The sequence below is a fragment of the Atractosteus spatula genome, chromosome 9 (genome assembly GCF_055471065.1).
Source record: "Atractosteus spatula isolate fAtrSpa1 chromosome 9, fAtrSpa1.hap1, whole genome shotgun sequence".
NCBI classification, from domain to species: Eukaryota; Metazoa; Chordata; class Actinopteri; order Semionotiformes; family Lepisosteidae; genus Atractosteus; species Atractosteus spatula.
Genome location: NC_142714.1, coordinates 8,193,845 through 8,209,494, shown reverse-complemented (window position 1 = coordinate 8,209,494; position 15,650 = coordinate 8,193,845). Strand labels below are relative to the sequence as shown.

Below are 15,650 nucleotides of genomic sequence, written 5' to 3'. Positions count from 1 at the left end.
TGACATTTTTAAACCTGTTTTATGCTTTTATTTAATCTCTATTTTTTTTATTTAATACCCTCTTCAGTTTTGTTGTGCTCTTCAAAATGATCTGGAAAGGTTGCATGATAGAAAGAGACAACTGAGCTGTGTGCAATCAAAGGGGTTTGTAAATATTTGCGTTTTTTTTCCGTCTGTTATGTACCGCTTGCAGTGGGTCGCCACGAAAAGAGCTTTAGAAAAAGGATTTTGTTGTAGTTGTTGTACACTATCTATAGCAAAAGAACCCGAATTCATTTCTCTAGTTTTGTTTTCTGCTGTCACTCATCCTGCGTTCTGTGCTTTCAGCTGAAACCGCCTGTGGCTGTGAATGGGAAGATGAGATAAAGTCACCTGTCTGCCGGCTCCGTATTCTACAGCATGGCAAGCTCTCCCAACAAAGAGCTGCCATTGCTCCAGCTGGAGGAGCTGGGCTGCAGCAAGGCCACTGCAAGGACATGCTCCCCTGGGATCATGACCCCGGCACACTACAGCGGTGCTCTCCCTGCACTGGCCGTAGAGCGCCATCCAGTGTGCATCCCCTCCCCATACATGGAGAGAAGCCATGACTACACTGCTGTGGCCTTCTACAGCCCCACACTTCTAGGCTACAATGGCCACAGCAATGGCAGCCTGCCTGAAAGCCCCACTGTCAGACAGTCGCTCAGCCCCTCCATGTTCTGGCCGGCTCCCAGCCATGTCTCGTCGCTGGCCATTCACTGCCAGCAGTCTCTTATGTACTCTGAGCCTCCTAGGAGCCCCTGGAATGAGCCGCAACCCAGAGAGCCAGTGATGGTAGAAAACAGGTAAACCTTAAGTACTGAAAAGCAAACCATTTCCTTTATGCATTCTCTGTACTTAAAATAAAGCTTTGCATGAAATCCCTGGCAGGCATTTTAATGTTTCAGAGTCTGCCTGTGCACTCGACAGAATGTTTCTGTGCGGTCACAGAAAACTCGAGAGCAAATGCAAGCAGTTTTTCCAGCATTGCAAAATAACAGCTGGCTATCTAATTTCAGCTGTATGCATCTGTGAGTTCTTCACTGACCCTGTCTCACTTGGCAATTTTCGAAACCCCCATTAAAAATCAAAAAGAATGTCAAGTAAAATGCATCTGGGTTTTGTATCGAGACTTTGGAAGGCGTGAGCTAAACTGGCTTTCTTTGTATGCAGCAAACTGTCTGTCCGAAGAAGAGAAGACTGTGAAGATATTGTGAATCCGTCCGGGGGTTGCCCGACAGGAAAGATGGACACACACTACTGTGCTGTCTGCAGCGACTACGCCTCAGGGTACCACTATGGAGTCTGGTCCTGTGAAGGATGCAAAGCCTTCTTCAAAAGGAGCATCCAAGGTAGCTGATCAAAGCCCATTATTCACCAATTAATTCTCTGGAAAATGCCAAAGATGGAGGCATTGGCTAAAGGGCCCGATTACTGTAATTTGGTGTAGTTATAATACAGGTGCAGCGAAGGTGAGCACAGGCAGCATGGGCCAGGAAAACACAGTCCAGAGCCATAAACAGCAACAAGCAAAGTTCAAAACCAAGAGACTCAGTATATGCAGCAGAGGAGAATCTAGAGAACGATGTTGGAGCGAAGCAAGGTTCCGGAAACCGGGAAGAAAACACAAGAGAGAACTCTGGGCGGAGCATGAATCATAGCAGACTGTATGAAAGAGTCCCCACCAGATCGCAGCTTATGTAGTCCTGAACCACCTGAGGGGGGCATGGTGGATAATTTCCTCCAGGTGGTACAAGCCACCTGTTGATTTAGTTACCATGGTAACTGGTACTGAATGACAGGTGAACTGCTACTGTTTAAATACTAGCTGGTCCCCCAGCTCATCTGCAGTAACGAGCGTGACATAAACGAGTGCTCTTCTTCTCCTGCATCCAGGACACAATGACTACATCTGTCCGGCAACCAACCAGTGCACCATTGACAGAAACCGCAGAAAGAGCTGCCAGGCCTGCCGGCTCAGGAAGTGCTATGAAGTGGGGATGATGAAGTGTGGTAGGCCCTTATTCACCTAAACACCCCAGAGCTCTGTCCTCTCTGTTGTACTTTATCAGTCACTCAGCTTCCAGTGCTTATCATAACAAAGTGCAAGTCAGTGCACTCTCCAATCAAACCAGGTTAAGTCCAAGCTGAGTTCAGTGAGAAATTCAGTACATATGACATATATACTTTAAAAAACATTTGTCTTTGTATTAGCTTATTAATACAGTATTCGTGAAGCAGGTTGTCGCTGCAGTGCTTGCATTAAAAGCACTACACATTCCCAGCTTTAGTTACATATTGATATACAATAGTGGGCATATAGATTCATATAAAAAAATGTAATACAAAAATGAACAAAGATAATCAGTGTCCTCAACAAAAATGGCATAGATTTTGGCAATAATAAGGTTAATATATTTGAATTGATTAATTACTGCACAAGTGTTACTTAAACTTTTCAGACACTGTGATACTAGTCACAGAAATTATTTTTTATAAGTTTGCTGAAGAAATAGAAATGTAGTTGGACTCCAGAAGAGTATAGAAATATTGGACTTTTGCTCAATTATACACAGCTGGAAACTGCAACTGTAAATATTTTAATGACTGATTCAGGTAGTGTACTCTTCCTCAATCTCTGTTTCTACAGCACTGTTGTGAAAATTGCTGTTTTGACCAGGTACGAGGAGAGAGCGTTGCAGTTACCGGGTGGTGCGGCACCGGCGTCTGTCCCAGGGCCAGGAGCCCCCTGGGGGGCGGGCCAGGAGGCGCAGCGAGGGCAGTTTCCCGCAGATCAGAGAGATCCACTCCTTTTCTCTCAGCCCCGAGCAGCTCATGTCCTCCATCGCTGAGGCTGAGCCGCCTGATGTCTATCTCATGGACTACCCCAAGAAGCCCTTCACCGAGGCCACCATGATGATGTCACTCACCAACCTGGCTGACAAGGAGCTGGTCCACATGATCAGCTGGGCCAAGAAGATCCCAGGTAGGCCAGAGGCCCAGGGCTGCTGCAACTCTCCTCAGAAAGTACCCATGCCCACGGGCAGTGTTCCGCTTGCCCCGGGGCTAAATTTGTTTCAACTCTTGCTAGAGGCAACATTCTTTTCTTTAAAAAACAAGAGTTGAGTTGTAGCTGTATTGTAAGCTGGTGTTTTTTTTAAATGGAAAAACAAATGGAGAAAAATGGCTTTGAAAGTTGCTGTGTGGGTAGCAAAATGTATTTGATACATTCCTGGTGCAGAGCCAGTACCTTGAGAAAGATAAACTGAAGGTGTCTAATTAATGTGCAGTGCAGATGTAAAGATATTAGTGTTGTTTACTTTTTATATATTCATATTTTAATATTTTTTGGTTTATGGGTTATCACTACCAAGTTAGCCGGGAGAATAATTTAGATACCTGGGCTTCAAAAGGAAAACATTAATTAAGTGTCTGGTACGTGTCTTTGTAAAAGCGCTGAATGTCAGGAGAAAGGTGTGTACAGTACATGATGGAAAGTGGAGCTCCACGTACAGGACCCCCGAGAAAAGACAGGGGACATACTGCAAAGAAATCACAGCATCAAGTATAAAACAAACAGGGCTCAGTGGAGGCTTGTCTGAAGCTTTAAGGGTACAGGGTTAACAGAATTAACATCCCGCAAAAGAAAGAGGAGAGGAAATATGAGATCTTGAATTTTGAAGATTTTAATGGAGATCAAGGACGTGGTGAATATTGAATCCTATTAATATGGTTAAGGGGACCCTTTTTCTTCATGGCACATTCTGTATTCTTAGATTTACAAGGTAAAGTTTCTGATAAGAGGTAATAGGACAGCGCGCTCTTGAAATTTCTCCACCCTAACTCCCTCCACCACACCGAGAGAGACCCTGTTTCTGCACTGCTGTGCAACGTGAGAGATTTGGCTTTTTTTGGTGGTAAATCCGTCTGGGCCTTTCTTATTCTAAAGAGGGCCTGTAATTGAAAGTCTGTCTGGTTTATTCAATCTGGCAGGATGATTACCTCTCCCTCCAGGTCTGCTTTATTGTTCCTTCCTTCTTCACCTTCACAAAGTGGGCCTTGTAATGCGTGTCATTTGAAGTAGTTGAGCGCGAATTACACAATTACACAAAGAGTGTGACTAAAAGGTGTGAAGGCTCTTGTCTCAGAAATTCAGGACTGCTCTTTGTATTAGTGTGAAATTACAGGTGAGTGTATTCAAATGTTAAGATTCAATGATGTGAAAATTAACCTTCATCACCTCATAATGAGCAAGAAGTTACTGGGTCTATATATAGTGATTTTTTTGCCAGTTTGAAGGGCGTGTTACATTGGATTTAACAACTACTGCACTGATGGGGAGTAAAGTCCTGAAGTTGCTGAACACCTCTGAGAATAGTGTTCTATTTTGATTGTTTTTTGAAAAGCAGCAATTTAATAGAAGTTAAGGCATCTTAACAGTTTAACAAAAGGGGCAAAACAAAAGCCAAAATTATTACCACTCAGATGTTACAGGTGCTATGTAATTGTCTTTCCCTTTACTTACGGTTATATCAAAATTCAGGCTAATACAAACATTGTACTGAAGTTTTCTCTGAACAGAACAAAAGTTTAGAGGAGGCACACCACATTAACCAGAATTAAGATAGGATAACTTTTTTAAAAAACAGTGATGAGTGCCTATGTGCATGTGACAGGGATGTGTTGGGTCTCCCCCAATGTTGTGCTGAATACTTATCATGTTATCCAGTGTGACTGGGCTTTGTGTTGGGGTGCGCTCGGTCTCTGACTGGGCTGTGTGTGTCTCTGCCACAGGGTTTATGGAATTCAGTCTGTATGACCAGGTGCGCCTCCTGGAGTGCTGCTGGCTGGAGGTCCTGATGATAGGGCTGATGTGGAGATCAGTGGATCACCCTGGGAAGCTCATTTTCTCTCGTGACCTCACCTTGAACAGGTACTATACCTCCTTCTCTGCTATCTCATGTCTTCTAGCTTTTTCAATACAGTGTGGCTGCATTGCTATCTGTTGTAACAGATTTTGTTTAGATTCCTGTATTTGCCCACTATGCTAACAGAATGAAAACTCTGCACTTGTTTGTTCGTTAGTCTTAATGGTACAGTAAGGTTACCAGGTCAACAACCTTCATTATGCTGTGGAGACCCTACTCTTGTGAACTGATGGAGTATTTAAATCTTTATACATTTCCCAGCTAGTGCTTTTTCTTCTAATGTTACAATGTGCACTGTTCTGCTTTTCATTTAAAAACACTCTTGTACTGTATGCCCATTTTATACTGAAAGTAATTGTCTATATAATGTAAAATCCATACATTTTTAGCTGCTTTACCCAATACAGCGTTGCAGGGGAGTCAGTGCCTATCCCAGCATGCAATGGGCAGAAGGCAGGGTGCCTCCTGTATGGGACTCCAGTCCATTGCAGAGCACCCACAGACGCAAACAAACACTTTCACACCTGGGCCAATTTTCCCAGAATCCAGTTAACCCACCAGCATGTCTCTGGACTGTGGTAGGAAACTGGAGCACCCAGGGGAAACCCATGCAAACACAGGGGGAACATAACAATCTCCACACAGATTGCACCCCAGAAATTAAACCCAGGGCCCGAATGCTGCAAGGCAACAAAGTTAACCACTGTACCACCCGTAATGTCAAATGAATTTTTAAAACTTAGTGCTAGTTGGAACAAAACCTTAGTTCTGTTTGGGATCCCCGTGATGATAGATAGAAAACATGTAGCCTCTCAGCTTGAGTTCTGTTCCAGTTTGAGACCATTTAATCTAGAGGTGAAATAAGAAGCTGTAGATCTGATAATGCGACCCACGTTTCCATTGTGCCACCATCTCAGAGCCTCAGACTCTGAGTCTCATACTTTATCAGTCTGTAAAATGTCTTTGTCTTAGATGTCCTTGTGTCAATATTGTACTAAATGTAACATAAAAAGCAGTAAAGCAATTTCAACTACTGGGAGACTCAAAGAGCAATAATGAAAAGGGTTTGAGCATTTCAGGTCTGATATGTTTCATAATTCATTAAACAGGCAAATACATCCAAACCACTGTGTAAAGAAGAGTTAAGTATACGTCTTGCCATAATGCTATGTATTGTAGGTGGTGTATATATATATAGTATGTAGTTGGTTTTTAAAAATAAAAATAGTGATGCTTGAAAACAGAAGATTAGATGCATATATTCTCAAACATCATTTTGTGTTTGTTTTTTCAAGAGTAGAGAGTAGAGAGCTTTATAATGTTTCTGTAGAAGAGGTAAGAGAAATTTTGCATTTTGTCCTGTTTTGGCTTGTCTGCAAGATTTTAAGGGTTATGAATAATGTGGTTTAATGGAAAACAGATTTTCAGTTCTGATCTGCTTTTATTTTTAGACATCTTGAGATACTGCTGACTGTTTAACAAACCTGCTCCTCATACTACATGCTAATCACATTCCTGTGGGAGTGCCCTCTCACTCTCTGGGGCTCACAAGAAGATGCGCTCCATTGTGCTTCAGCTGAACAAACAACTCTGTAAATGGAGAACTAGTTTTGAAGCCGAGATACTTCATGGACATGCTGTTCCTTTTCTCTGGGTGCTGAAATGATGTACTGCTGCCTGTATCTCATGCTGCTGCAGAGTTAGAAAGAGAAATCATTCAGCCTTCTCAAGCCCTAATTGTCACATAGGCTAGACAGCTTCACTCAGCACCTGAAATATGTTAGAATATATGAGATTCATTCATTTTCCCTCAAGACTGCAAACATAATTTTCACAGACTAAGATCATATTTTACCTCTTACAATATGTTCGAAGGATCATTCACGATAATTCTATGGCAAAAGACCTATTGAGCTTCCCAGCGTGTTTATTAACGTGTGTATTCGATTTTTCTCTGTCTTTATTTTATCAGTGAATGTTAATATTTAACACAGGTGACCCGTGACTTCTTTTTAACTGAGAAAGCAGTCTGACAATTGTTGACCTCTGTGCTCTGGACTGTGTGTTGGTGTGTATTTTGTTTCAGGTGCTTCACAGAGCCCTGGTGATTATCTATGGTGAGCTTTTCTGACCTTGGCATGTACTGTACCTATTACTGTTTTTAGACTGCTTTGGGTTTTTTGAAAGGCACTTATTAAAAATTGTAGGACTATTATATCTAATAATCTAAATGTAGGCAGCACATTTGTGTGGCACTAACAGGAGCCCTGCTACCTCTCAGTTCCAGGGTCTTGAGCTTGATTCTGGACTTGGGCTCCTTCTGTGCTGACTATGTTATAGTGTCTCTACCCTTTGTGTGCACTTTTCGATGGAGTGGCATTTTCTTCCAGAGCGTAATCCAACCTTCTTTCCTTTACTGCCAGGAAGGGCTTTGTTTTTCCTCTGGTCCTTTACCAGTAAAAAAGGGCTTTCAGATAATGGATGCATATATTTCCAAATTTGGTTTGTTCCTCCAAGATCAGAATGCTCCAAACAATGTTTGCTCTTTAAGTAATACAAAAGACTCTGCAACAAACAATCTGTTTTTAATCAGTAATAACTTAGACAGTAACTCCGTCTGTAACACCATTGACTTTTCCTGCTACATTTGTACCTTTAAATGTTCATACTTTTTTCAGGGAAATTGAATTAATTTTTGCAAAAGGTTTTGATCATCTCCCAGGCTCTCATTTCTCCTGGAGCTGGGGAGTGGGTTAAGTAATAAGAGAAGCACGCTGGAGAGGTTTACTGTTCTTGGATTTCAGGGCAGTTGAATAGCAACAATGTTATCCAACAGTAATTCCATCTGGCTATGAAGCATCACAACATACTAAGATGTTTTTCACTTTATGACATTAAATATCAATCTGTGACTAAGATGCCAGGCAGTAAGTGCAGACCACACCAAACTCATAAAAATACAGGTGAGACAAAAATAGAGCAGAAAGTGTCAGTTTACTGAAAGTGCTCTTGTGCAAGAGAAATATTTACAAAAGAGAAAGACTTTCAAGAAAATAATAAACTGCAACGTCTGCAAGGAATTTCCTACTACCTGTTTCAAGTCATCATGCCTCCAAACACCCAGACTGCACAATAACACAGACAAGGATACAACATGGAGGCTAAGACAAGTTTTGGCCAGGTTTAATACCCTAAACTCCACCCCAGCCCCTCCTGATGGACAGGTGAGCCTCCAGTAAAGCAGAGGCTTTGAAATTGGGCTCTGAAAATGTACACAAAATGATGGAACAAACAGATAAGGATAACAGTGTGGATTCATAACAAGTATGATATAAACAATCAATACACAGATTAGAAAAAACAGTATGCTTTTGCAACAGGAACAACTTGCATTACAAAAATATATAAACAAAGGCCATTATTTTTTTCCAGAATGAAAAGTAAATAATGAGACCTCAACAGAGGTAATGCGATGAAGACTTGCTACAGCCCTTTGTCACAGTAGCACGACTAAAGTTATTATGTTTCCGCATTATGAATGATTCTATCATAATGAGCGTCAATCAGGACACCTGGATTCTAAGCAATGCTGAGTTAGACTTTTCTTTATGACTAATGAAGTGCTGGAGCTGGTGCAGCTATTTTTACACACAAAAAGAATGAATCCTCTGTTCACGATCTTTATCAACAAACCAGCATTCTTCCACAGCCTTGTAGACTGAGTAAGAAGTACTGTCTTTGTGATGGCTCTGTTAAAAGTGGGAGAGAAGAGATGAACGAAACTCGGGAACTGTGTCTGAAGGGTTTTCTGCTTGCGGGACCGGTGTCTGCGAAACAGATCTCTGACCGTGGATTGTGCTCACCGCAGGGACGAAGGCAACTGCGTGGAGGGGATTGTTGAAATTTTCGACATGCTCCTGGCGGCCACCTCCAGATTCCGCGAGCTGAAGCTTCAAAGAGAAGAGTATCTCTGTCTCAAAGCCATGATCCTTCTCAACTCGAGTAAGTCTCGCTGGGCGTCGTGCAGGACTCCTTAGTGTGGTGTTCCCCAGTGCCAGCACTTCTTTGAGCATGGGCAAAGCACAGCCTCATGATAAAGTGTCCTTGAGACGTGTGTTGACAGATAAGAAAGATGTGCTGCTTTGTGAACAGCAAGAAGCATGCATAAGAGTAGCACTGCATGCTGTTGTCTGTGTACCAGAGCTTACTGTAGAACTGAAGGACAGCACACGAGGGATGTGCCTAAGGTGTCTGAGATAGTGAGTTATCTAGGGTGGTTTCATGTCATTAAGATTGTAGTATTTTGTGTGGTCTTTTGAGGTATTTGGAGCATGTGGTTATGGATGTATAACAAAGACTGTTTAGAGCAGAAGATGTGAACATTGTGGGTAAAAATGCGTGGGTGATTGAAGAGGGTGGAAAGGAGTCTCTTTGAAAAAGATGGATTGATTAGTTAAAGTTTAGCTAAGACTCGGAGTCTTTTTTTGGTTTACAGTCCAAATGAAAGGCTTATTTCCTATTTTGTAAGTCACACCCAGTTCACGGTGTACTTTAGCGCTCCTCTATACTGATCACATTGGTTATGGAGCACTGGAGCATGAGGAACACGGTCTACTCCTCCAGTCATGCTTCTCATTATACCAGAGGGCAAATCATTCATTCTGTTGTCTTTTATTTTGCTTTTATCTCAGTTATTTAAAACATTCTACACAAGTAGGACGCTACCAAAGCCAAACTTTACTTTTTTGTATTTCTCACAGTTGAAAGATTTCAAAATGGCTGAATTTAGTAGTTTATGATGTTGTAACAAATCATGAACATGCATATAAAGGACAAACAAATCTTTAAACCCCCACAGTTGACAAATATATTGTTTTTAACTTCTTGCTTGAAATGCAATTTCTATGCAGCAGTATATACAGTAGAAGTGTTGCTCAGAATTGATCATGGTTTTCCCTTCCTGAAGGGGATAGCTGGATATAAACTTGTGTGAAGTTCTGTACTGTTGGAAACAGAGAGTATATACTCAGATGGAAAAAGACAAATGTTAAAAAAATGAATAATAATAACAACATAATAACAAGCACTCAGATTCAATTTCAAATTCAAGTACAAATGAAATCTATGAAACATGGACAAACACATAACCATAAAGACTATCTGACAGTCAGGCTGAAAAAAATGTTGATTTTTTTTTTATCCAACACTAAAAATATAATAATGTCTTGTTTTTTTCAGAAGTAGAAAATACAGGCTCTGAAAATCTGGCGATATGGTGTGATTTTTAATAAAGCTTGAATTAATATCAAAATACATTTCACCTTAGAAAGCTCTTAGTTGCTATCATTGCTGTGACGTATAAATTCACTACTTGTACTGTATACAGTATGCAAAGGAACAAGTAATAGGTTTATTCCATGCTGAAAAAAAGAAGAAAGAGAACACAACGTTTCGGCCGTGGAGCCTTCTTCAGGAAGGCTCCACGGCCGAAACGTTGTGTTCTCTTTCTTCTTTTTTTCAGCATGGAATAAACCTATTACTTGTTCCTTTGCATACTGTATACAGTACAAGTAGTGAATACTTGTACTTCCTGAGTACTTCCTGTGTGAATAAATGAACTTCCTGTTTTGATGGGTAAAGAGAGTTTACGCTCTGTCCTCATAGACATGTGCCTGAACTCTACGGAGAACTCCGAGGAGTTGGAGAGCCGGTCCAAGGTGCTGCAGCTGCTGGACTCGCTGACAGACACTCTGGTCTGGGTTATCGCCAAGAAGGGCCTGTCCTTCCAGCAGCAGTCCACGCGGCTGGCCAACCTGCTCATGCTGCTGTCGCACATCCGCCATGTCAGGTACCACAGTCCCCCTGGCTGGCAAACATGTCCCAGAGCAAGAAAAACAGCACCAGGCACAGGTGTTATGCGCAACATAAAGTCAGCTTACACTGTGCTGCACAAAATCAGCTTAAAAAATAGTCTACAGTATATGTACTTTCTCTATCATAAAAATGTTGTTTATTTACCAAATGCTTCAGCAGTGGCTTGAGGTGAAATGACTCCACAAAGCGAGTTGATGTTAATGAAAGTTCATGTTTTTGCACCGTAAGTGCTATGAGCTCACCCTGCCAATGTACTTCATTCCTTACAATGTCCCCTAAGGAAGTCAAATTGTCCCACTAGTCAAATTTGTCAAATAATAAAAATGAAAATTTGCTTTAATAGTTCCATTTGGTCTTTCAACTGATATTTGATGACCAGATGGCTTCATTAAAGGACACATTGTACGTGATAACATTCACCACTTCCTCAATGTTATACATGCAGCTACAGACGGTGTGTTGTTAATAATAATAATAATAATAATCATCCTTACACTCATATAGCGCTTTTCTGGACACTTCACTCAAAGCGCTTTACAGGTAATGGGGACTCCCCTCCACCACCACCAATGTGCAGCCCCACCTGGATGATGTGACGGCAGCCATAGTGTGCCAGAACGCTCACCACACACCAGCTATCAGTGGGGAGGAGAGCAGAGAAATGAAGCCAATTCATAGATGGGGATTATTAGGAGGCCATGATTGGTAAGGGCTAATGGGAGATTTGGACAGGAGCCAGGGTTACACCCCTACTCTTTTCGAGAAACGCCCTGGGATTTTTAATGACCACAGAGAGTCGATACCTCGGCTTTACGTCTCATCCGAAGGACGGCGCCTGCTTACAGTATAATGTCCCAGCCACTATACTGGGGCATTAGGACCCACGTGGACTGCAGGGTGAGCGCCCCCTGCTGGCCCCACTAACACCTCTTCCAGCAGCAACCTTAGTTTTTCCCAGGAGGTCTCCCATCCAGGTACTGGCCAGGCTCACACCTGCTTAGCTTAGGTTATTCTCTCACTGGACTCAAGTGGCAATATCTGTGGTCACTTCTAGATCATGTGGGTCTGGAATCATTGTTTTATTAATACGATGAACATTTTATCTGCAACCTTTCAGTAGTAGTGCTAACTGGTGTGCACAAGTTACTGTCCCTAGGGGCACCTATCGGGGATGTCCACTCTCACCTCAATTACTTCTCTTGTCTTTGCAACCACTACCTCAAGTTCATTTGTTTATACATTAATAATAATACCTCTAATTTGTGATAACTATGTTTGGATCAATCCTTTCACTCCTAAAAGTAAGTCTCAAGCTTAATGTATGATAGAGATTGTAGATTGTTTTGGCACAATAGATACCCAATCTTGACATCAGAAAGGCTCAGAAAATCCCGGAAAATTACATTCCTATTTTTCGGAAACATAATCTACTGCCGGAATGTGTAATGCGCTTACCACCTACTGAGGTCCTGTACTGCTTCATTCTTTAAAAAGTTTAAATTTAATACAAAAATTGTTAAAAAAGAAAAAAAATCTGAAATGTAGAAGGTTTTGGGCCAAAGTTAAAAATTATTAACTTGTAAACTTTTAGTGTCTTAAATACTTCTATATTCCTATAAATATACATGAAGAGTCAGCACAGTCCTGATCCTTGAGGGACAGAATCCAGCAGCTTTTCTTGGTCTCTTTATCTCTTTCATCTAAGTTAAATTGGTCCAGTAAAGCAAACGATTAGCTCAATTAGGTCAAAAATAACTTGGTATTAATCAGGATTGAAAACCTATAGACACTGCAACCCTCCCAGACTGGAGTTCTTCCGCATGGCTCTTAACATAACAGAAAGGCCTGTCTTCCTTTCAGGTGTTCCTCTGTTCCTCCACTCAGTTGAAATCAGCCTGTAGTTCAACAGCCACTAAATTCCATTGGTGTTGTCATACCATTTTCCTTGAGGAGCTCTTCTAAATCCCTTGGCGGAACAGCACAAGCTGGCATAGCAGTGCTTAGGGCTGTACACTTGGGAAAAACAGGAAATCCATAAATTTCAGAGTACGTCACCGCAGGAGCTGTGTAAGCACTGTATCTGTGAAGTGAAGCTGACTGTAAGCGGCATTATTTATTGTAAGAGCTCTTATTTGGTTTCCATCAGCCTACTTTTAAACCCCAATACCTTTTGTGTTTTGCCAATCAAGCAGAAGCGTGGCCAATGCGAATGTGGCTGGAAGAGCCAGTCAAGGAGCTGTAACGCAGTGACACCAGCACACTACCGCCCCCAGTCTTTCTTTCTAGGGGCTTGTAATGTTTTGGATTGGAATTTCTACTGGCAGATAACCTTAAGTCTTAAAGCTTTGCTTTGGTTCCAAGAGGTTCAGAGGAAAACCTCTCCTTCTCATCCATCACATCCCATTTTTTTCCAGTATAATTCACACGGCTCTCCTTTGACTAGTTTTTTATCTTTAGTTTCTCGCAGCCCCCAGCATTTCCCATAAGGAATGTGGGTATGGGTTGCTGGCAAATATCCCTCTTTCCGACCTCACCTGACCACAATGTCACTCAGCCCCTGTTAAGGGGCAGAAATCAAACAGAATCAAGGCCAGGACAAGCACCTGACTGTGATTATACCTGCAGCTCACCCTCTTATTCAAGTGACTGTATCAGGAATCCCCCAAAATCCCATTTTGTCTCTGTCTCCTGTTTGTAACGCTTCTCGAAAAGATTGCCAAGTGCTTCTCTTGTGCATCCTCAGTAACAAAGGTATGGAGCACCTGTACAGTATGAAACGGAAGAACGTTGTGCCTCTCTACGATCTTCTCCTGGAGATGCTGGATGCCCATATTGTGCGCAGCTCCCATGTGCCCATGCCCGCCACCATGCACCACAGCCCCTCGGAAAGCATCTGCCCTCCCGCTCCCAGCAACCCCTGTGCACAGCCCCTCTCCCAGTCTGCGGATGGGTCCAAGGATACGCCCGTGCTGTGAGTATGGCTGACCTGTACGACAGTCTTCCTCATGGGCTCACCTGTTAGTTTCTGTGCATCAGAATCAATGCGCAGCCTTTATCCTAGACAATTAAAACGTAATTTTTTCAAATTATTTTTTAATGAATTTTATCAAACGTTTGACTTAACAGGGGCAAATTCCCAGTTTCAAGACTGATGGTGAGTTTCAAGTTGCCTAAAAGAAAGCTGCCTCTGCAAAATGCTAAAAAAATGTCCTTCAGGCATTAGTTATTATAATGTGACTAGATTATCAAAATAAAGTTTTAACTAGTTTTATCAGATGTTATTGGATAAAATACTGTAGGTCTGAGTATTGTCCATATGAGTATTGGTCTCAGCTCTGAAAAAACTTTAAAAAATCAGAATGAGAAATAATGCTGGTGATTCTCCTCCTCTCTCCAGGTAAATCGGATTAATCCTTAAGAATGGACCTTGAGAGCAGCCTGTATTGAAAACAGACTGATCGCACTTAAGGTACGACTGTGAAACAGGACACTGCTAACATGACAGTTGTGTTCAAAAAAGACTTAATGCAGAACAAAGCTGCAGGTTTCTGAGGTAAAACGCAGCCTTTTACTTATAATCCAGACTGTTATTTCATAACAGCGAAGCTCTCATAATAACCCAGGGAAAAGGTTGATTTAAGATAAAGAGTTTACTTTGAGTTACGTAGAAAATGTGTGACACATTTTGTCGTCTGCAGGGGGATTTAAGTACAAAGAATTCGGAGGATATTGTGCCCTCCAGCATATTAAATAGTGCCGGAATCTTTTTGTACCTGTTCAAATTATTCAAGAAGAGAAATTCAGACTTAATTTTGAATGCCTTAATCCCTGTTATTACCCGTGAATAGGACAGGAGAACATTGGTGTCTAGGGCAGAAATACTGTATGTCAGTAAAATTATACAGGGCTTCATTTTTTCTACACCTTTAAACATAGGTTTGATGGACTTTACGATGGGTTCTGCACTTTCAGAGTAATCCCATCTCTCTCTCTCCTCTTTGAAATTATTCTACTGTGCATCAGTAAATCCATGGATTCTGTAAAGGATGAGTTAAATGCACATACAAAGTATCAATGGTACTGTTTCAGAACAGAATGATGAATCTGTTTCTTTAAGCTGAAACTGGGAAAATGAGGTGTTTTCTGATACTTGTGCATTTTAAATTTATTTATTAATGTGTCTGATCCCTGGTGATTACTGGTCCCATCTGCACTGCTTAGTAATTTGACGCCAGCCTAGAAGGTCATTATAGATGTTTTTCCCATTCAGGCAGCAGAAGACATAAACAGGGAAACTGGAAGTGTAGTGCCGAGTGCTTCTCATGTACTGGTGTGGTGTTGAGGTTGGACCACGCTGGGGTATCACAGCTGGAGTTCAGGAAGCAGAAGCAGCAGTACCAAAGCGACCTCTGTGAGAGGCACTCATGTGACAAAATCATTCCGGTTCTGTTTACACTCAGTCGAGTTTCAGCACGCTGCAAGTGCCATAGCTAATCTCCTACCACCCGGTTGCATGTCTTGTCCTATCTCTTTGTTTCTTTTGAACTGTAGTGCAAATTACATCAATTTTATGGAAAGGTTGTTCTCTGATTGGCTACCCAATCATCAGCTGACTCCCTAAGAAATATTTGCTTGTTTTTTGAGCGGTGAGATCTTTGTTACCATACTCCTTTCCTAATGCCCCCTCACATTAGGCTGGAGCCACTTTTTTAAAATTGCATTTGGGACTTCAGTTTCCAACATTTCACAGGACTTCCTGTCAACTTCTCTATTAACTCTGTTGTATATGAGATATTGCTACTGTACCTTGCTCCAATGAACAACACCAGG

General features: G+C 41.7%; 1 protein-coding gene across 1 annotated transcript; it reads left to right on the top strand.

Annotated features, from left to right (window-relative positions):
- The first annotated feature begins 399 nt into the window (after positions 1-399).
- On the top strand, positions 400-13,795 carry LOC148828073 (estrogen receptor beta-like). Its single transcript, XM_088925505.1, has 8 exons — positions 400-824; positions 1,192-1,370; positions 1,915-2,031; positions 2,699-3,004; positions 4,813-4,951; positions 8,815-8,948; positions 10,611-10,794; positions 13,564-13,795. The coding sequence occupies exons 1-8, from the start codon at positions 400-402 to the stop codon at positions 13,793-13,795; spliced, it is 1,716 nt and encodes a 571-aa protein (XP_088781631.1).
- The last annotated feature ends 1,855 nt before the right edge of the window (positions 13,796-15,650 follow it).

Coding starts and splice junctions, on each gene's coding strand:
- LOC148828073 (XM_088925505.1), top strand. CDS start 400: ATGGCAAGCTCTCCCAACAAAGAGCTGCCATTGCTCCAGCTGGAGGAG. Junction 1,371..1,914: donor CTTCAAAAGGAGCATCCAAG/GTAGCTGATCAA, acceptor TCCTGCATCCAG/GACACAATGACTACATCTGT. Junction 8,949..10,610: donor CATGATCCTTCTCAACTCGA/GTAAGTCTCGCT, acceptor CTGTCCTCATAG/ACATGTGCCTGAACTCTACG.